The sequence below is a fragment of the Carassius carassius genome, chromosome 40 (genome assembly GCF_963082965.1).
Source record: "Carassius carassius chromosome 40, fCarCar2.1, whole genome shotgun sequence".
Lineage (NCBI taxonomy): Eukaryota > Metazoa > Chordata > Actinopteri > Cypriniformes > Cyprinidae > Carassius > Carassius carassius.
This window is the reverse complement of record NC_081794.1, coordinates 29,489,447-29,512,940: the sequence shown is the minus strand read 5'-3', so window position 1 is coordinate 29,512,940 and position 23,494 is coordinate 29,489,447. Positions and strand designations below refer to the sequence as shown.

The 23,494-nt window shown below is 39.4% G+C and overlaps 1 protein-coding gene across 4 annotated transcripts in view; it reads right to left on the bottom strand.

The window, feature by feature from the left end:
- Window positions 1–23,494, bottom strand: part of LOC132122543 (interleukin-1 receptor accessory protein-like 1-B) — a 212,636-nt gene that overhangs the window by 121,306 nt on the left and 67,836 nt on the right. For all 4 annotated transcript variants that reach the window (XM_059532921.1, XM_059532923.1, XM_059532922.1 and 1 more), the window contains exons 2-4: window positions 22,042–22,321; window positions 7,967–8,153; window positions 6,626–6,779 (exon numbers count right to left, since the gene is read on the bottom strand). In XM_059532921.1, coding sequence (XP_059388904.1) covers window positions 6,626–6,779; window positions 7,967–8,153; window positions 22,042–22,321 — 621 coding nt within the window. The remainder of the gene's footprint in view (window positions 1–6,625; window positions 6,780–7,966; window positions 8,154–22,041; window positions 22,322–23,494) is intronic.

The following is a 23,494-nucleotide window of genomic DNA, read 5'->3' as shown; positions in this document are numbered from 1 at the left end:
TGCATGGCGATTCATTCTGATGAATGAAGACACTAACAGAACTACATGGAAACACCAAACCACTTCTGTGATTCAATAACTAATTAAATGTGAATCATACTGAAATAAAAGCTGTGGCTTATACAATGGGAAAATTAATTTAGGCCATAACACATGATTTTATTAGTGTGCACAGTGTTGGGGGTAACGAGTTACAAAGTAACAGATTACAGTAACGATATTACTTTTTTGGGTAACGAAGTAAAGTAACGCATTACACTAATAATGTTGGTAACTACACTACTTTACTAGACAATAGGAACGCGCTTTCCTGCGTTACACATGCCGTGTGTAAAGTTCTGGGCCAGGTATCCCGATAACGATTGATCTTAGCGCTTAGAGGCGCCATAGTGTACGTGATTACGTCATCGCATTTTGACAACATTGATTCATCAGAAGAAACAAATGCTTTCGTTCCTCTGAGCCAAACAGAAATGATTGTTGATGCTTAGTCCCACCCTCGTGCCCAGATTGGTTCAAACTCTCCCATATTAAACCAATAAGTAGTCTTTTGAACTACTACTTAACATAGCCTACTGCTTTGGAAAATGAACGAAAACAAAGTGAAAGTAAAGTCTGTCGTGAGTGCATGAATACAAACACACAATAACACATTTGCATGAGAAAACTCTCAGAAAAAGAACAAAAAACACTCGACAGAGTACTTTGACATAAAACAAATCAAAAACAAGGATGAAACAGTGGTACATATCTGATAAAGCACTGGAATTTATGTCTTGGGTCGTTAGGCGATGTCCCTGTAAAATCGATTCTGACACAGATTACAGCCAACGGATCGATCATTTATATTATGTATACTATGTAAATCATTATATAATTATACAGTTCATAAAGATAGTTGCACTATTTTTTTTCTGTTGCACTCTGAATGTTTCTCACTCATTTTGTGTGTAGCTTGTGAATATTTGCACTGTTTTTGCACTATATTGTTGAAGACAATTTGTGCAATTGTTTTAACTATATGCTGCATAGTTTGTGCTTGTTGTTCATACTCAGATTGAAAATATATTTCTCAGAAGAAGAAAAAAGAAGGGCAATTTATATTTAAAAGAAAATCTAAATGAATGTTTTATGCCATCATTTGATAACCAGAAAAATGTAAATACACAACAGAATTTCTGAGGGGAAACAACATTTCATAAGGCTATTTTAAGAAAATTTAATAAATGAAGTTGTTTTTATGCATTTAAATAATTACACATGCTAAAAAAATAAAACATATGGTGAAGAAAAAATAAAAAATTTCATAGGGCCCTAAACATGTAATTTTTGTTAAACTTTTAATAAATTACTGTGAAAATGTATAAGTGTTATGAATTAAATTTATTGGACATGCTTTTTGATGAATACAATTAAAAGTAACCATTAAAAAGGAGTTGAGAAAAAATAAAACGGATTTTATAGGGCCCTAAAAGTAAAGTAATAAGTAGTGAAGTTACTTTTCAAATTCAGTAACTAGTAAAGTAATGTCATTACAATTTACAGAAGTTACTAGTAACTAATTACATTTTTTGAGTAACTATCCCAACACTGGAGTGTGCAACATCAATAATATCTAACACGAATAAGAAAGAAACCCACCTATCCTGAAGATCATCACACATGTATGTTCTCCGTGGAGCCGATCTACAAAAGTATTTATTCAAAATTCAATCGTTCCCAGCTTTGACATCAGAATTAGTTAGCATATAGCATTACAACATCTTTGTGTTTTATGCTGATTTCTATTTATAATACATGACACTGCAGACAATACATCTGCACTCAGATATAAGAGACTTGAGCTGGAATTAATATGGAGTTTTTTTAATGAATATCCAGAGGGAGTTCATCATACTCCTAAAGACTTCCGTCTCTTTCCATGAAAGAAAAACAAATTTATCTCTACCCTCTGATTCGGGAACATGTTTTAAGCGTTTACTCTGAGCCAAATCCATGACACAAATTCAATAAGTATAATCATCTGTTTTCATTAGTCGGCAGCGGGACGAGGGTCTTACGCTGACGTCCTACAGGAAGCAGATGAGCCATCTCTATAAGACAAGCATATTAATAAGCTGCATATGGCTGTTTGATGAACAGTGGACACTAAACACTAAACTGGACTGTGCCGTCCACTGCTGAAGGAAAGTTCAGGGGTCCGTGAGCTCATAATAGTAATGAGCTTTTATCTGACTGACAGGATGGTCTGTAAGTGCTCAGTTATCCAGAGCCAATCAGCTGAGCTGTACATGTCATGTGACTAATGACTCTGATGATGTCATGACAGCACAAAAACAGGCTTCACTAGTGACATCACAGACAGCAGACGGACTAATATAAGAGCATCAAACACTATAGAAACATCCAGACACTGAAAAACCAGATGCTAGAGATATCCTGATCAAAAAAGATCCGATGAATGTCTGTCATGTCATGGTTCTGCCTTCATGTCCTGATTTTTCTCTAGTCTTGTGGCAGGATCATGACAGGCCTGTGTTTTGTGTACAAGCACATGGCCTTGTCTTTGGGCCAGGGGCGGACTGGCCATCTGGAGCACCGGGACTTTTCCCGGTGGGCCGCTAGCCAATGTGGGCCGGCCCACCCAGTACACAAATATATATATATATATATATATATATATATAATATTTATTTATTTATTTTATTTTTTTTAATTGACGGAAATCATAATATTACATCTCTTTTCTACGCAAATGGATGAGTGAGTCGATCGCGCAGCCAACAAGCGCGTTTTCGTCTAATTTAGAGAGAGACAAATTCATCTGGTACAGCGAATTTCTCTGAGCAGCAGGCCACTGTATACATTCACTTAAAACATAACCGACTGTGTTTACGAGAATACTTGCAGAGACAATTATTTTGAAATAATTGTGTGTGTATTTGTTCATTCAGAAGTTACGATACCCAAAAGATGAATTAATTCTTTGTACGCGCATTGTCTGAAATGCTGCTCACAGCGCAAGCTTCGAACGCGCGCAAATTGTTTAAAAAAGTTGAATCAGCAAGATTTAGAAACAAGTGAAAACGATCAACTATGATACATTTCACCCCTCCAAGCGAGTGAACAACGCAAATTTTAAATCGCTATTCACGATAGCCCGTCGGGAAGAGCAGTGATACATTTTGGAGCCCGACTGCAAAACACAATAGCCCCTGGACGTCGGGCTAGCGATTTTGCGAGCCCTGCACCTCAGATCTATCCAGTTTGTTAACCACTGGTTTCCACAATGTTTTCGTTAAACAAAATAAATGATTATTTTAAAAGATTTACTCAAGAGAATAATCTGTTCACGAATCGGATCATGAACTTATATTACCGCGTATTCATGCATCTGTTAACTGAATGCAAAGTGTGAGTTCTAGGAGAATGTTTGTCTCGTGATGAACATGTTTCGCTCACTAGGAGTCGCTAAATGAACAGCTGCAGCACGCAGGTTATCTTTTTTTTTTTTTTTTTTTTTTCAATGGAGGATCAGTTGCCCTATTGGTTAAAATCCCCAAACAGTATACTTAAATATCAAATAAATAAATTACATCAAAACAGGGGCGTTTGCGTTTTGATGTGGTCGGCTGCTGTGGGCCAGAAAGTCCAGGGCCACTTTTTGGTCCCAGTCCGCCCCTGCTTTGGGCCATGTGCTTGTGTTGTCTCGTTTCCTTGCCCCGCCCCCCTTGTTACCCTGGTTTTGTCATCATTGATTTACCTGTTCCACCTGTTGTGTTCATTAGTAGCCTCCCTTTATAACCTCGTGTGTTTCTCTGTCCCTTTGTCGGTTCATTGTTTAATATTGTCAAACGTTGTTTAAGATTGCCAAATGTTGCCAACTGTTGTCATATGTTAATCAATATGAGAGCTGTCCGTAAGTAAGTCTGTAGAGAGTCTTGTCTAGTCGTTTGATCCTGTTTCAGTCATAGTCTAGTTTGTAAAGTGTTAGTCTAGTTTTGTCATCTTTCGTCTGTCTAGCCCTTGTTTTGCCCCCTCGTGGGTTTTGTTTTCCTGTTTTTTGTATAATAAACTGTGTTGCTGTGACTACTGTCTGCATTTGGGTTCATCCTCCACTCCACCACATGACATGTCACTTGTGTATTTACAGCATCTAAGCTGCTGATGCCTTCATGGGTCCCAAACACAAAAACACCTTTCTTTCCAACAGACGCAGAGTATCTGACGGCTCACGTAAGAGCACATGAAGGTGGATCAATAGAAACTGCAAATCAGCTTTGCACAGTCAAACCTGGAACAAACCGAAGCAGAAACATTTCTGCATTCTAGTTTACATTCAGAAGATTCTTGAAGAGACTGAACAAAAGAAATTAAAGCGTGCAGAGTGTCTTGTGGGGTTCAAATATAAACAGTGTTGGGGGTAACACATTACTAGTAACATAAACGCAATCAGATTACTTTTTCAAGTAAATAGTAAAGTAAGGCATTATTTTTTAATTTACAAGAAAATATTTTCAAATAAAATCTGGTGTTGCCATGGTGACAGAGATCAGGAGTGAGTGCAGAGTGTTGTGTGTGAACATGATCTTACTGTAGTTCTAGACTAAATATGAACATGTGTTTAATCATCTCACCTGCACAAAAACAAGCAAACTCAGAATATGACACAAACCTGCAATAATTAAATGTTATATAACACATATATACTTTATATATTTAATCCCATTCTATTAACCAGTGTGTTTGCTGCTGACCTTCGACGATACAGTTAAACCATACTAATACATTTGTGGAGAAAGAAATTGATGAACTACTATTTCAAGAACCAAGTAAAGAAACCAAGCAAACCACAGCACAATCACACCACTCATTAGGAAACTCAAACAAATCAACAAACTCAATGATATCAGAGCCTAAAAACACACTGACAGTCAGTGTTAGATAAAACACACAAAGACACTTGAGCAGCTCCAGATTCACTGGAAACAAATTCACAATAGAGACATCATCATCATCATCATCATCATCATCATCATCCCTGATCAAACACACCTCCTGCAGACAAGAGTGTGTTCGTCTGACACAGCATGAGACACAGCGAGCACCGACTCCAGTCTGTGTCTCCAGCACTTATTCACTGCTTAAAAAAATGCCTTTTACTTTATTTGGAATTTAATTTTATTCTTTAATGTCATCCATATTATATTTATTTGTCAATGACACAGTTTTATTTTTCTCAATTTATGTTTATGGTCTGCACTATTGTATTTTAGCAGCAACAAATATCTGTCATTCCAGTAAAGTGTGTGTGTGTGTGTGTGTGTGTGTGTGTGTGTGTGTGTGTGTGTGTGTGTGTGTGTGTGTGTGTGTTTTGCTCATCTGCATTCTAACTGAATTGAGGTTGATAACACAATGCAAAACTGCAATTTAGATGCTTTTAAAAACACTCAAAATTAACTTTCATGGTTCAGGCTGGAAAATCACTCCATTTCCCAGAATGCATCACCTGTGTTGAATTACTCTGAATAACAATTGCAATTCCTGCATGCCAGTTCACTTCAGATTCACACACATGAACTGAGAGAGAACTGATTCTCTTTCTAAAGCCTAAACAGCAGGACCACGGACCTCTGAAGAACATCCAAGCTGAGGCTCGTTACTGCGTTTGCAGGAATAGCTCTTGTGAGGTTTAATATCAGACTAAATGAAGGTGGTGGTAGAGTTTACAGATGGGTTTTGTGTTGCCTTCTGCTGTCCACCACAACACACGCGACCCGCAAAAACCACAACTAACTACAGATCAGATCCAGGCCCGGCTCTACACACCCTCAGTTAAAGCGGTACTCATGGCGTTTCATTGCAGATGTTGCAAACTATCCAGTGCACTATGGTGTGCACACTAGAGACTGGTTTCTATGTCAATGTGTTTTTGCAGCGCTGGGCAATACAGCCAATCACAGACATGTCTGTTGATTTTTATAAGCCATTAATTAATTTGATTCGTTTAACGAAGTAATGAAGTAAATGGCTGTTTATAAATAGGCCTTTGATTCACACGATTCTTTCAAGACACGGACTGATTCAGAAACTAAACTCTGCTGTGTTTCTCAGAGATGCACAATAGTTCCCTGTAGATTTAAACGTAGTATGTTCTCTGCAAAACTGACCAAAAACACATCATACTTTGTTTAAAATTGAACAATATCAACTTTCTTATTTACTCTTATTTACTATTAATATCCTGAATTAAAGTGCATAACTGCATTTATGGAGTCCTGCATCATATTTGTCAACAGTCAACTATATGAATTGTAAGATGATGTATAGGCCTGGTGCGTGGCCAGTGCATTAATATATGTGTGTGTGTGTGTGTGTGTGTGTGTGTGAAGGATAAAGCACCCTGTGATTTGATTCTGGAGCAGGGCATGATCAAATCAAACCAGTTTAATATGAAAAACTCCCTGACGGCCTCATTCCTGCGGAGTTCAGCAACACATACACCTGTCTGGGAGAGATTCTGAAGACCTTGACTAGCTGGTTGAGCCGTTTAGTGAGGGTTGACAACTTAACTCTGCAGGAAGGATCTGGACCAGACACAACTCATCAGAAGAGCTCATCGTACCTGTGACGGACAGCTCGGTGGTCCTCCTCACCACGAAACTCCCAAACTGTAATTCGCAGGTGTAATTCCCGATGTCGTCTTCCCGCACGTCTCTGATGGAGAGCACATCCGTCTTCCTCACGATGCTCTGTCTCCACTGCTTCGGCCGGCATTCCTGCATCCATAAACAGATGGACTGTTTAATGCGGTTGATGCGTTTTATTGGAATGACACGTTAATGCATCGCCTTCGACAGTGTTTTGACAACAGCTAGTTTCATCTGTAAATTGGCTGTCAAACCACCCGTCAATCATTTATTGAGCACTTATTCATTTTCATGTCGATGAGCAGATGAGTTCATTGTCAAGGCAGTGAACCACGAGTAGATGATGCACAAACTGTGCTGAAGTTAACCAGTGTTAAACTCAGCAAAAAAATTATAAATAAAATGTTCTAATCATAATGATAGCCCCAACGTACTTGAACCATTTTAATTAAAATGCACCGCTTTCATATGGTGAGAAAAAAGAACACTACAAGAAATTAAAAAGACTTCATAAGAAGAAAAAGTGCTGTTTATGAAAGCTCTTTGCTAGACTAGCTTAGTTTTATATAAGACCGATATCAATGTGATTGGTGTAAAGAACTGGATCAAAGAGTCATTTGCTGCTCACGCTGTGCATTCGTTTTATCTTTCAGTTTCAACTCGTATTTCAAACTGTGTGGCGTGAAGAAGTTCACACTCATGTTTTCTCCACCAATGTCCTCAGCCATGACCTGTCTTTGATTCAATTTAGCCAGAAACTGTGGCAGACATTTAATTTGACGCTCATCTGAATTAGTGCACAGTCCAATTTCACCTGTCTTATGGGTGGCAGAGATGGACTAACTCATGTCACTTTCCATCTCATCGTCCATGCCTCGGGACATCAGGACTGATATAAGGTCCATTTCTGCCTAACAGATGAGATGGATATCGGTGAGGTTGAGATGGAAACAAACTGAAGTGTATTGCAATCTCACTGCAAAAAAAAAGCTTTTCTTACGGAGATTTTTTGTCTTGTTTCCAGCCAAGATATCTAAAAATGCTTAAATCAAAAATAATTTTATAGACAAGTGAAAAATGTAAAAAACTTAAGGTATTTTATGCTTGAAACAAGCAAAATAATGTGCCAGTGGTGCAAGCAAAATAACCTTGTTTTCTGGTTCTGTTATTTTGCTTGTTCTAGACAAAAACAATAATTTTTAGTTGTCTAGAAAATCCTTTTTGAATTTTTAGATATCTAGGCTGGAAACAAGACAACAAATCTCCGTAAGAAAAGCATTTTTTTGCAGCGCTGCACAATGGGTGCATGATCGTACCTTGTACCATGTGATCTCTGGCTCTTTTCCGGTCTGTATGTAGTCATCGATGTCAGGACAGAGGATGTCTTTGCTCTTACTCAGCTCGGCCTTCTCAAAGTACCTCATCTTGGAGTTGAAGCAAAGACCCATGTTGTTCTCGGACACTGTGAGCGACATCGACACTTTCATACAGTACGAGGAGTTCCTGCAAAACATACCAAACCAACACCATCAACAAGCGTCACAGAAACAACCATTTCATTCTCACTGGAAAAGGCTTTCAAACGCTCACTCTTTCATGGCGATCAGCGGGAGACAGGAATCTCACGTTCACATTTATGATGAGAAATCCCCGTTCTTTACTGCTGAAACGAGTCTGTAAACGCTCGGCTAAAAGGGTCTCTGTGTTTTCACATCATTCTCAGCAGTTGTTCCTTTGCTTGTTTGGGCTCAGGACATCTCAGATCAGCAGAAATGAGAGCAGAGAGCCAGCAGGCCATTCTTCAGCTTTGTTAGAGTGGTGCTCTCAGCGGACGCCTCTTACTGCCACAATTGAATTTATTGGAAAACAACTCCCTGAACAGAAGAAACAGCACAATGCAGAATGGAGAGAAGGAAGGACAGAAAGTGCTGACTCAAAGAACAGTGAACTGAGATTAAGAGAGCGACAGAATGAAAACTAAAGATTAACATCCCTCCACTACATGTGATCCCCAGCTCCAGTCTTATAATTAGCCTGCGATTTGATTCCCTGCTTAAATAAGACAACACTGTTGTTCCTGTAAGACAGCTTTCATCAAAACACAGGTGAACAAAAGCACACACACAAACACACTGAGACAGTGAGACCTCTACAGCAGTGGATCACAGCCAGGACGCTTTAAAGGTCCCGTTCATCGTGATCCCATGTTTTAAACTTTAGTTAGTGTGTAATGTTGTTGTTGTTAGAGTATAAATAATATCTGTAAAATCTAAAGCTCAAAGTTCAATGCCAAGTGAGATATTTTAATTAACAGAATTCGCTTACAACGAATGACCCGTTTGGACTACATCCCTCTAGTTCCTGCAGTAATGACGTCACTAAAACAGTTTTTGACTAACTTCCGCCCACAGAAATACACAAAAAGGGGGCGTGGTCTTGTTGTGCTCGGAAGGAGAAGAGGAAGAGTTGCGTTTGTGTTTGTCTCCATGTCGTTGAAACGCTGTTATTTTCATCTCAGAGTCCAATCATCTTTGTTTGGGCTTCCCAGGGACGCTGTACTTGGAGATTAATGGTTACAATTTATGTTTTACTCTGTTCCCGAAAATTGTAATCCACATGTAAAACTATGTGCAGCACATTTTGCTGAGGACAGCTTCCTCAATCTCAATCAGTTTAATGCCGGATTCGCACAAAGATTATTCTTGAAAGATGGAGCAGTTCCCTCTTCTGGAGAAGGCGTTGTTTATGGACCACAACCGGTAAGTGTTTTATTATTTAAGTTGGTGCGTTTAACCGTTTCTGTAACTTATTACACAAAGGGCAATGCTGTTTAGCTTTGTTAACTAGATGTTAGGGCTGTGCAAAAAAATCGAATGTGATTTTCAAGCGCATGTCGTCAGTAAAAACGCTCCTGCGATTATAAGTACATCTCCAGCACGTGCGTTCAGATCAGGATTGCCAGGTTTTCAAAACAAATCCTGCCCACCTGCTTCTCAAAACTAGTCAAAAACTAGCCCAATCTTGTTTCCAGGAGGGCAGCGTGCGCTCAGCTGCTGTCGAATCACAACACAGGAACCGCTGGCCCAATCAGAACTCGTTACATATTTCTGAAGGAGGGACTTTATAGAACAAGGAAGTCAGGCCTTCGTGACGTAGGGACATCCTCTTGCCTGCGGGTGTCGCTGTTGGACAGTGTTTTCTCTACTTCCTGTTGGCCTTGTGTAACATTTTGTAGCTCCGTGTAGCTGTTTTTATTTTATTTTTTTCTCTAGAATCTTTATCTTACTATCACTCTCTGTTTTTTAAAGTGGTAAAATATAACTTAATTCACACCATATTTCTGATATTATCGATCAATCTTATCAGATTAACTTTGATCGTTCACTTTTATTTTATTTCCGTGAGTGCAGTACACCTGCAAAGCGTTAGCATTCGTTAGCTTGTCATTAGCGTCTTCATTCGAACCTATCGCTGTTTTCTTTTCTCCTCTCCCTCGCTCCAGTTTTTCACAAGTTCATCAAACAACCGCAGTAAGAATTTTCATCAAGCACGGTGAGTAATGGCTTCTCCTATCATTGTTTCTTGCACCTCTTGCCACATGTACAGTTTATCTATCTCTGTCGCTGATGAGGGATTCACATGTGATAAATGCAGGGAAATAGTTAGGCTGACAGAGAAGATTTCAGAATTAGAGACACGCATCCAAACTTTAATTGAGGATAGTAAAAATGTTAGGGCTCTAGATACGGCTTTGGATGCGTCTAGCTCAGGGATTCCTGTACATTGTTCGGTTCCGGAAACAGAGCCCCAGCAGCAGGGCAACTGGGTGACAGTGAGGCAGCGTAGTCGTGGGTCAAAACACCGCTCTTCTGTTCCGATCAAAACATTAAACAGGTTCTCCCCACTCAGTGATGCACCCACTGAGAAACCTGATGAAAGTGCTCTAGTTATTGGTGATTCTATTGTACGGAACGTGAATATAGAGACACCAGCCACCATAGTCAAATGTTTACCGGGAGCCAGAGCGCCTGACATCTTGGCAAATTTAAAAGTGCTGGCTAATGCTAAACGTAAATACAGTAAGATTGTTATTCATGCCGGCGCTAATGATGTTCGACTTCGCCAGTCGGAGATCACTAAAAATAACATTAAAGAGGTGTGTGAACTTGCAAGCACGATGTCAGACACTGTAATATGCTCTGGTCCCCTCCCTGCTTACCGTGGTGATGAGATGCATAGCAGATTGTCATCACTCAATGGCTGGATGTCTAAGTGGTGCCCACAGAATAACATAGGTTTCATAGACAATTGGACGAGCTTTTGGGGCAGACCTGACCTGTTTAAAAGAGATGGTCTTCATCCCTCCTGGGGTGGCGCCACTCTTCTCTCTAGAAATATGGCAAATAGTCTTAGTGTTTATACTTGACTAACTGGGGCCCAGGTCAGGAAGCAGACAGACTGGCTAAACCGACCGTCTGCTAGCTGCCTCCCGTCACAGAGGTCAGTTAATTCTCAGCACATAGAGACTTTTTCACCTAGATATCACACTATAGAGACTGTGTCTGTTCCCCGAACTAGAAAAAACAAAAAACGTCCAAACCAGGTTAAGATTAACAATTTAATTGAGGTTCAACAAATAAAAAACAGAAGCAATATGGATAAACAAATGATAAAGCTTGGCTTATTGAATATCAGATCCCTTTCTACGAAAACACTTTTTGTAAATAATATGATCACTGATCATAATATAGATGTACTCTGTTTGACAGAAACCTGGCTAAAACCTGATGATTACATTATTTTAAATGAGTCCACCCCCCAAGATTACTGTTATAAACATGAGCCACGTCTAAAAGGCAAAGGTGGAGGTGTTGCTTCAATTTATAACAACGTTTTCAGGATTTCTCAGAGGGCAGGCTACAAGTATAACTCGTTTGAAGTAATGGTACTTCATATAACATTATCCAAAGAAACAAATGTTAATGATAAATCCCCTGTTATGTTTGTACTGGCTACTGTATACAGGCCACCAGGGCACCATACAGACTTTATTAAAGAGTTTGGTGATTTTACATCTGAGTTAGTTCTGGCTGCAGATAAAGTTTTAATAGTTGGTGATTTTAATATCCATGTTGATAATGAAAACGATGCATTGGGATCAGCATTTATAGACATTCTGAACTCTATTGGTGTTAGACAACACGTTTCAGGACCTACTCATTGTCGAAATCATACTCTAGATTTAATACTGTCACATGGAATTGATGTTGATGGTGTTGAAATTATTCAGCCAAGTGATGATATCTCAGATCATTATTTAGTTCTTTGCAAAATTCATATAGCCAAAATTGTAAATTCTACTTCTTGTTACAAGTATGGAAGAACCATCATTTCTAACACAAAAGACTGCTTTTTAAGTTATCTCCCTGATGTATCCAAATTCCTTAGCATATCCAAAACCTCAGAACAACTTGATGATGTAACAGAAACTATGGACTCTCTCTTTTCTAGCACTTTAAATAAAGTTGCTCCTTTACGCTTAAGGAAGGTTAAGGAAAACAGTTTGACACCATGGTATAATGAGCATACTCGCACCCTAAAGAGAGCAGCCCGAAAAATGGAGCGCAGCTGGAGGAAAACAAAACTAGAGGTATTTCGTATTGCTTGGCGGGAAAGTAACATATCCTACAGAAAAGCATTAAAAACTGCTAGATCCGATTACTTTTCTTCTCTTTTAGAAGAAAACAAACATAACCCCAGGTATTTATTCAATACAGTGGCTAAATTAACGAAAAATAAAGCCTCAACAAGTGTTGACATTTCCCAACACCACAGCAGTAATGAGTTTATGAACTACTTTACTTCTAAAATCGATACTATTAGAGATAAAATTGCAACCATTCAGCCGTCAGCTACAGTATCACATCAGACAGTGCACTATAGACCCCCTGAGGAACAGTTCCACTCATTCTCTACCATAGGAGAGGAAGAATTGTATAAACTTGTTAAATCATCTAAACCAACAACATGTATGTTAGACCCTATACCATCTAAGCTCCTGAAAGAGGTGCTTCCAGAAGTCATAGATCCTCTTCTGACTATTATTAATTCCTCATTGTCATTAGGACATGTCCCCAAAACCTTCAAACTGGCTGTTATTAAGCCTCTCATCAAAAAACCACAACTTGACCCCAAAGAACTAGTTAATTATAGACCAATCTCGAATCTCCCTTTTCTGTCCAAGATACTAGAAAAGGTGGTATCCACACAATTATATTCCTTCTTAGAGAAAAATGGTATATGTGAGGATTTCCAGTCAGGATTTAGACCGTATCATAGTACTGAGACTGCTCTTCTTAGAGTTACAAATGATCTGCTCTTATCATCTGATCGTGGGTGTATCTCTCTATTAGTTTTATTGGATCTTAGTGCTGCGTTTGACACAATTGACCACAACATTCTTTTGCATAGACTTGAATACTTTGTTGGCATCAGTGGAAGTGCATTAGCATGGTTTAAATCGTACTTATATGACCGCCATCAGTTCGTAGCAGTGAATGAAGATGTATCCTATCGATCACAAGTGCAGTATGGAGTACCTCAAGGCTCAGTACTAGGGCCGCTACTCTTCACGCTTTATATGTTACCCTTGGGAGATATCATCAGGAAACATGGTGTTAGCTTTCACTGTTATGCTGATGATACTCAGCTCTATATTTCTTCGCAGCCCGGTGAAACACACCAATTTGAAAAACTAATGGATTGCATAGTCGATATAAAAAACTGGATGACGAGTAATTTCTTACTGCTAAATTCTGAAAAAACAGAGGTGTTAATTATAGGACCTAAAAACTCTGCTTGTAATAACCTAGAACATTGTCTAAGACTTGATGGTTGCTCTGTCAATTCTTCGTCATCAGTTAGGAACCTAGGTGTGCTACTTGATCGCAATCTTTCCTTAGAAAGCCACGTTTCTAGCATTTGTAAAACTGCATTTTTCCATCTCAAAAATATATCTAAATTACGGCCTATGCTCTCAATGTCAAATGCAGAAATGTTAATCCATGCATTTATGACCTCAAGGTTAGATTATTGTAATGCTTTATTGGGTGGTTGTTCTGCACGCTTAGTAAACAAACTACAGCTAGTCCAAAATGCAGCAGCAAGAGTTCTTACTAGAACCAGGAAGTATGACCATATTAGCCCGGTCCTGTCAACACTGCACTGGCTCCCTATCAAGCATCGCATAGATTTTAAAATATTGCTTATTACTTATAAAGCCCTGAATGGTTTAGCACCTCAGTATTTGAATGAGCTCCTTTTACATTATAATCCTCTACGTCCGCTACGTTCTCAAAACTCAGGCAATTTGATAATACCTAGAATATCAAAATCAACTGCAGGCGGCAGATCCTTTTCCTATTTGGCGCCCAAACTCTGGAATAACCTACCTAACATTGTTCGGGAGGCAGACACACTCTTGCAGTTTAAATCTAGATTAAAGACCCATCTCTTTAACCTGGCATACACATAACATACTAATATGCTTTTATTATCCAAATCCGTTAAAGGATTTTTAGGCTGCATTAATTAGGTAAACCGGAACCGGAAACACTTCCCATAACAACCTATGTACTTGCTACATCATTAGAAGAATGGCATCTACGCTAATATTTGTCTGTTTCTCTCTTGTTCCGAGGTCACCGTGGCCACCAGATCCAGTCTGTGTCCAGATCAGAGGGTCACTGCAGTCACCCGGATCCAGTACGTATCCAGACCAGATGCTGGATCAGCACCTAGAAAGGACCTCTACATCCCTGAAAGACAGCGGAGACCAGGACAACTAGAGCCCCAGATACAGATCCCCTGTAAAGACCTTGTCTCAGAGGAGCACCAGGACAAGACCACAGGAAACAGATGATTCTTCTGCACAATCTGACTTTGCTGCAGCCTGGAATTGAACTACTGGTTTCGTCTGGTCAGAGGAGAACTGGCCCCCCAACTGAGCCTGGTTTCTCCCAAGGTTTTTTTCTCCATTCTGTCACCGATGGAGTTTCGGTTCCTTGCCGCTGTCGCCTCTGGCTTGCTTAGTTGGGGACACTTCATCTACAGCGATATCGTTGACTTGATTGCAAATAAATGGACAGACACTATTTAACTGAACAGAGATGACATAACTGAATCCAATGATGAACTACCTTTAACTATCATCTTTGCATTATTGACACTGTTTTCCTAATGAATGTTGTTCAGTTGCTTTGACGCAATGTATTTTGTTTAAAGCACTATATAAATAAAGGTGACATTGACATCAGCCCGTTTTTATGATAAGGTAAAAACTGTAAACTTTTACATAAATACTTCTCAGACATTAAAATGGTAATATTTAACAACATTTTTAATGGTCTTGATGAACTTGAAGAATCTGCTAAATGTTATTTTACCAAGTGGGATCATACAAAATGCATGTTATTATTTATTTAGTACTGACCTGAATAAGATACATATACATACATATAGTCCACAAGATAAAGTAATAGTTTACTTTGTAAAAATGACATGTTCAAAAGTTTACATCCCCTTGATTCTTAAAAATGTGTTGTTACCTGAATGATTTGAATGACAGCTTTGTGTATTTGAACCCTTTCCAACTATGACTGTATGATTTTGAGATCCATCTTTTCACACTGAGGACAACCAAAGGGACTCAAACACAACTATTACAGAAGTCCAGATGCTCACAGATGCTCCTGAAGGAGAAACCGTGCATTAAGAGCAGAGGGTGAAATAATCTGTAATAGCTGTGTTTGTGTCCCTCAGTTGTCCTCAGTGTGAAAAGATGGATCTCAAAATCATACAGTCATTATTGAAAAGGGTTCACAAAATACACAAAAATGCTGAAAAACCAAAAGGATTTTTCTGAAAAACAGTTTTTCCTAGTTTAACCAGTTTTATGCTGTGACCCAACACAATACAAGTTATATTTAAATAATCTAACTTTATTAAAATCCTTAAAAAAAAAAAAACTTAACTTTTTTCCCCCTTAAACATCTGTTGATTTATTAAAGGAACAAACAGCTCTTATAAATAATTGTGCTTAATTAATTCAATACATTGACCCTCCCAGTTTCTGTAAATTAAAACATTTGAAAACGAGCATTTGTCACCGCGAGCATTGTCAAAAAATATACACGATTATTATAGGGGCCCGATGTTGTGAAACACAGTGAGCCGCTGGTAGACGAAAGGGTTTGGCATATCTGTGGACTGCAGAGCATCATGGGTAATTTCTGGAATCTGCAGAATCGCAGAATTCTTCATCGCTTGTGCCGTCTCACGCCCTTAACTGTGCCGTCAGCTTCAGTGGGGAAGTCAGATTTAACGTGACGTGAGATCATCAGACAGACCTGTGCAGATGAGTTCAAATATCCTAAATATTCTCTCTGAAAGATCATTTCCTCTTTCAAATCAAAGCAGGAGGAGTGCTTCGGCTGTTCTGATGCAGTTCTGCGGCTCGTGAATGATGCCAAACACTCACTGACTGTGATCTAGAAGCATTATCGACCTCTCAGCTGATCGTCAGAAGCGCTAGATTTGAGGTTGCACATGTTCTGCTGTTTTCATCTGAATCATGTATGTGTCTCACCAGCGGAACGGTAAAAGGATTCTTTATCAGTTCAAAGATAATATTTTTACCCACAGATCCAAACTCATTTGAGCAGAAGGTAAGAATATCAGTGAATCCACTAAAAATTGGGTTGCACTTTATTTTACAGTACGTGTACTTACATGTACTTACAGTGTATTTATCTAAGAAAGTTCTGGAAATACAAGGTAACTACATGGGGTAGGGTTAGGTTTAGGGGTAGGTTCAGGGTTAGTACCTAATTATTACATAGTTATTGTAATTACTATAAAGTAATACCAAAAATTGGGTCGGCTTATAATGTCATCGGATTACATGGAAAACCAGAGCGTTTCACCGATCATGAAAATACAGCGAAACTCGACAAAAACTTGCCAATAAGAGTATACGAGGAGCGAGACTGCTGTCCAATGAGATGTACAGTTCTTGTCACAACTCTCCAAACATGAGTTTTGAATGCTTGAGTGTAGTCTGTTCTGCTCAGCAAGGCTGCATTCATTTGATCAAAAATACAGTGCTGTAAAAACAGTGAAATATTATTACAATTTAGAACATGTTTTCTGTGTGAATCTATGTTAAAGTGTAATGTATTTCTGTGATGCTCCGCTGTATTTTCAGCATCATTCCTCCAGTCTTCAGTGTCACATGATCTTCAGAAATCAGAATAATATGATGATTTACTGCTCAAGAAACATTTCTGATTATTATCAATGTTGAACACAGTTGTGCTGCATGATATTTCTGTGGAAACTATCATATACTACCATTTAAATATTTATGGTGCGGTTTTTATTAATAGACATTAATGCTTTTATTAAGCAAATATGCATTTAAATGAAAAACAAAGTGACAATAAAGAAATGTATAATGTTACAAAATATTCTATTTCAAAGAAATAATGTTTTTTTGAAGTTCCTATTCACCTATGAAAAATATTCACCAAACTATTAAGCATAAAAACTCATTTTCAACATTGATAATAATATGAAACATTAACTGCTGAGCTTCAACTGAGCACCAGTAATTATTGTTTTTACTGTATTGTTTGTCAAATAAATGCAGTCTTGGTGAGCAGAAGAAACTTGAAAAATTGTTTAAAAAATTGTCATGTTTCCATAGGTTTGAGAGGTTCAGAACAGTTTGACGCTGCATGAGGACGCGTGTGAATCTACACTCAGTAGTGCACTAGCACATAGAGGAGTAACACTAACCCTAACAGACCAGACAGGGTGGCAGGGACTCATCTAGACAGAAAACATCTAACAGTGGTTCTGAAGGATGTCAAAAAGCCAGATTAATTTCAGCCACATTCACGTTCACTTCTCTGACTATAACAGATGGAGCTGAGGATTCTGGGAGAAATGTTAATGAAATACGCCTTCAGACGCAGCCTGAGAGTCAGAAACGCTGTCCCTCGAGTGACGTCCGTCTGAGGATGCACTGCAGCCCATCGTGGTTCACTACAGCGCTTCTTTAAATCAGTATTTTATGAGCGCTGGGTTATTTATGATCTGGAGGAAGGTCAGGCTCTGCTGGGAGTGGAGGAGACACGATTCGGACAGATGCATAACTCATGTGTCGCAGCTCCGAGGCCAGATGATTACCTATATACTGCTGCAGCCCAACACACTGCCACTGTTTACCCAGAATGCCTCTCAGGCCTCAATTCATCCAGTATCCCTCCGCTAATGTGAAGTTAGACCCTATTTTCTCTCTTCATCGCCACGTCTCTCAATCCCTTCAGTCACTAGAGCCTGATCTGTCACATGACCCATGATCACCTGCCTCTCGCCTCAGTTTCTAACACTCGTTTCTGACCTTTCAGCTCTATTAACAATTCTAATGTTCAGTGACTGACTGCTGAAATTAATGTGATGTGTACTTTTGACTGCCACATCAGTAATAAATCAATCTGATGGTGCAAATACAGATGAGTGCGGCCCTACACTGTGTCTGAACACAACAACAATATAGTACTGATCAAACACACACACACACACACACACACACACACACACACACACACACACACACACATGTTTGTTTTTGTGTAAAGTGTGTTCATCCCATAGGTGTAATGGTTTTTATTCTGTACAAACTGTATATTCTATGGCCCTACACCAACCCTACACCTAACCCTAACCCTCACAGGAAACTTTGTGCATTTTTACTTTCTCAAAAAAACTCATTCTGTATGATTTATAAGCGTTTTGAAAAATGGGGACATGGGTTATGTCCTCATAAGTCTCCCTCTCCTTGTAATACCTGTGTCATACCCATGTCATTATACAGAGTTGTGTCCTGATATGACACAAAACATGCACACTCTCTCTCTCTCTCTCTCTCTCTCTCTCTCTCTCTCTCTCTCTCTCTCTCTCTCTCTTTCTCTCTATCTCTCTCTCTCGCTCTCTCTCACTCACACACACACACACACACACACACGTGAATTAGAGAGCAAGGACAGTACTACAGTATTACCAACACAAGTTTAGTGGTTTAAGTAGTAAAAATGACTCATGCAGCTGATGAAAATGATGAAAAACGATGGCAGATGATGAGATGAAAAACAATTGAGAGGAAAGAGCAGATGAGTTCATAAGAATGGATGAAGTGTTCATCAGCTGAACTTTAGCAGCCATATCCAGCAACACATTCACGGTCTAACCTGAGTCCTGAAGAAACAAAACCGGTTTACCTCATTACCTCAATTATATAACCAAACAACATGTTTAATTTATGACAGGAATGATAGTGAGTCAGTGAAGGACAGAATTACAGGCTGTCCAATAGATTATACTCTTGATAAACAACATGACAACTGATGAAATCTCAACAGAAAATTATGTCATCTGTTCTAAACCCATTCTACTGTACAGTATGTGGCATTGTAAGACCATAAGTCAATTCCTCACAGCATCACAATCAATATGGCATCTGATCTATAGATTTCAGACTGTACTGTCAGTGTTTCCAGTAGATGGCAGAAGCAACACCACAGAAAAGAAAAACATTATAAACAGAATAATACATAACATATCAACAGCTAAAGCTTCCTTATATCTCTAACCTGGTGGAGAGAAAGATTCTCGTCAAATTAAGACTCAACGGTCTGTTCCTGATGGTCATGTGATCTGATGGAGATATCAGAGGAGCGAGAGCTACACTTGTGTTGTGATAAACATGCTCCTTTAAACTCCACTGAAGTTCTCCATCATTTGTTTGGCTTCAGATCAAAGCTGTCTAAGTTCAGAGAGAGACTTAAATGTCTTCTCCTAATGAGGGAACCTAATGAGACATTGACAGGAAACAGACTTTACCTGCGAGGTCAACAACATGCTACAGCATGTGAATGTACGCCGCGCTTTCTCCGTTTCTGGTGGATTGACCTCCGCGGCAGAACTGCTGCTGTTCACAAACAATCACATCAGAATAATCGGCGAATCTTTCATTTAGTTCAGAGACATGACCTGCCTCGAAAATGCATGAAACCTAATTATTGATCCCAAATCATAAATGGTCAAAGTGTGGCATCAGAAAGAGTGGTATGATCAGATCTCATCGCTCTTCATCGTGTGTTTCATTCACAGCCGTCATTTGTTTTGATGAGTCTCTGTATATTAATACACCAGACACAAGTCTATTCTCCTCTGTCTCTCTCTGTCTGTCTAACAGGACAGATAGATGAGGTGTTATTGATTGAGTTAGTGTTGCTCCTGATTAATGTAAATGGATGTGACCATCAGCCCAAATCAAATCCCCGCCAACCCGCCCATTACAAAACAACAGATTCAGAATGAGAGAGACCACAATTCAGAAAGACTGTCAAAAGAACTCCTAGGGCCTCTGTGATTCCTGAGATGTGGAAAACATGGGATGCAATTGCAAAATCCAGTCATAAAAATATAATTCCCTGTGTATAGCACAATGTCATGAAATTTTGGATGATTTTGGATGAATAGGCTAAATCAAAAGTAGTAAATGGTGAGTACACTTAATTCATGAGACGGACTAGTGTGTTTGAATATTGAACTAAGAAAAGTATTTTTGAATATGAATCCGTGTGAATGAGAGCCATGGTTTGGTCTGATACACAAACTCAAACATGCGTGACACTCACAGTGTTTTAATATAGGAGCACATAAGTAACATAAATTTCCAGAGCTGCTCTGACAGTCACTTCAGCAGTTTACGTTAAGAGAAATCACCGTCAAACACAGTGAGGGCCCTATTTTAATGATCTAAACGCAAAGTATAAAGCGCACGGCACAGGTGCACTCAGGGCGTCTCCAAATCCACTTTTGCTAACGACGGAAAAACGGTCCGCATTTCTGGGATGGGCTGTCCCTATTCTCTTAATAAGTAATGGGGGTAACGTTCAATAAACCAACCAGAGTGTCATCTCCCATTCCCTTTAAGAGCGAGATGCGCTCGCGCCAGGGCAGATCGCTATTTACATGGCGGAATTTGCTGGCAGATAAGCTGAACGCTTCTCAAGCAAAGAAACCGATCTGCTCGTGCGTGAAGTTAAAGCGCGCGAGTAGATCATCTACGGGACAAGCAGGAATCCACCAAAGCTTCCCGAGGTGAAGGCGGCATTGGATGAAGTAGAATTTCATTCATCATTGTAAGTAGTAATAGGCTGAATTGCAAATATGTAGCCTAATTCTAATACACGCAATGACTATCCATCATTACAGTTTTATATTTATATAGCCTACACAATAATATTCTTTTACACTGTAATCCTTTTGTTTTTAATATTTGGCATGTTTGTGTGATGTGCATCCCTGTGTGTAATAATCAAAGTCAGCGCACACTGTGGACTTGCCCAGAGGTGCATTTTCTACCAACATGTTCTTTAAATACCAAAAAAATATTGTACTATTGACTTTAGACTAGGTTTGAGCTGGTCTATGGCACAGTCTATTTTCAGCTCCCTAAAATAGCAATGCGCCAGCAATGCGCCAGAACACACCTCTTTTTTTAGATCAGCGTGCCCTTGGGCACACAAATGGGCGCAAATGCATTTGCAAATTAAACGACGTGGCGCTGGACTGAAACTAGCAAACACACTTGTGCTGCACCTTGCATCGCATTGCGCCGGGTGTATGATAGGGCCCTGAGACTCTCAGATCCTCACCACAAACCACCAACATAAAAGAAATTATGACACAAATGTTTCTTATTAAAAATTCACAAATGTTTCTTATTGAAAAAAAATATTATTATTTCTATATCATTCGCTATATTTCCTTGTCATCTCAAGTCAAGTCACCTTTATTTCTATAGCACTTTATAAAATACAGATTGTGTCAAAACAGCTTTACAGTGTTAAACAGTAAAATAGTGTGTGGATTCTGCTAGAGGACAATAAAGTCAGTTAATTATTGATTCAGTGATGTCATCATCCAGATCAGCTCATTTCAAATAGTATCTGAGCAATCATGTCAATAATAATGCCAAAAATTACATGTTTCATCTTATAATCAAATTTTATTGATGACTTTAAAAATGTTTTTTTAGGATGATATGCACCTCTTGAGTAGATCTGCTTATAGCTGATTCACTTCCGATCCAGTACACAAACATTCATCTTGGGAACTGTTATTTACATTTAACATAGACAGTCATGATGCTGACACATCAGTGTGAAGACACACACACACAAACAGCTTCAGGTAAACGTCCAACTTGAGATCACACACACACACACACACACACAGAGAGGAAGAAAGCAGCTCGTACCTCAACACACACGAGTAATGTCCGGCATCCTGTAACTCGGCCGGTCTGAACCAGATGGAGTCCTCTTCTTTACTCATCCGGCTCCCGTCGAATGAAATGGGCTCCTCGAAGTCTCCATAGCCCGTGCTCTTGTACCACATCAGACTGAGTCCGGCACTCTGAGCATGTGTGTAGTTCGCACGGATGTATCCATAAAATAAAGCACATTTAATCCTCACAGGCTCCCCAAGCAGAACTTTGTATTTCAGGTAGTCCACAGACCAATCCGTACAGCCGTCCACTGTGGAGACAGAGAACACTGCATTAATACAACAGCATCTGGCAGCACAACATGAGCCCTTGATACATGAAATAACACAGTCAGACACAGATCAGGGCCAGAGTGGGTTTGTAAGTGAGTGTGAGTGAGTGAGTGAGTGAGTGAGTGAGTGAGTGAGTGAGTGAGTGTAAATGAGTGAGTGAGTGAGTGAGTGAGTGAGTGAGTGAGTGAGTGTAAATGAGTGAGTGAGTGAGTGAGTGAGTGAGTGAGTGAGTGTAAATGAGTGAGTGAGTTTATGAGTGAGTGAGTGAGTGAGTGTAAATGAGTGAGTGAGTGTATGAGTGAGTGAGTGAGTGAGTGAGTGAGTGTGAGTGAGTGAGTGAGTGAGTGAGTGAGTGAGTGAGTGTAAATGAGTGAGTGAGTGAGTGAGTGAGTGTAAATGAGTGAGTGAGTTTATGAGTGAGTGAGTGTGTAAATGAGTGAGTGAATGAGTGAGTGTGTGTAAATGAGTGAGTGAATGGATGAGTGAGTTAGTGTGTGAGTGAGTGAGTGAGTGAGTGTGTGTGTGTGTGTGTGTGTGTGTGTGTGTGTGTGTGAATGAGTGAGTAAATGTATGAGTGAGTTAGTGTGTGAGTGAATGAGTGAGTGTGAGAGTGAGAGTGAGTGAGTGAGTGTATGAGTGAGTTAGTGTGTGTGAATGAATGAGTGAGGGAGTGAGTGTGTGAGTGTATGAGTGAGTGAGTGAGTAAATGTATGAGTGAGTTAGTGTTTGAGTGTGTGTGTGTGTGTGAGTGAGTGAGTAAATGAGTGAGTGTATGAGTGAGTGAGTGAGTGAGTAAATGTATGAGTGAGTTAGTGTGTGTGAATGAGTGAGTGAGTGTGTGTGTGTGTGTGTGTGTGTGTGTGTGTGAATGAGTGAGTGAATGTATGAGTGAGTTAGTGTGTGAGTGAATGAGTGAGTGTGTGAGTGTGAGAGTGAGAGTGAGTGAGTGTATGAGTGAGTTAGTGTGTGTGTGTGTGTGTGTATATGAGTGAGTGAGTGAGTGAGTGAGTGAGTAAATGTATGAGTGAGTTAGTGTGTGTGAATGAGTGAGTGTGTGTGTGTGTGTGTGTGTGTGTGTGTGTGTGTGTGTGTGTGTGAATGAGTGAGTGAATTTATGAGTGAGTTAGTGTGTGAGTGAATGAGTGAGTGTG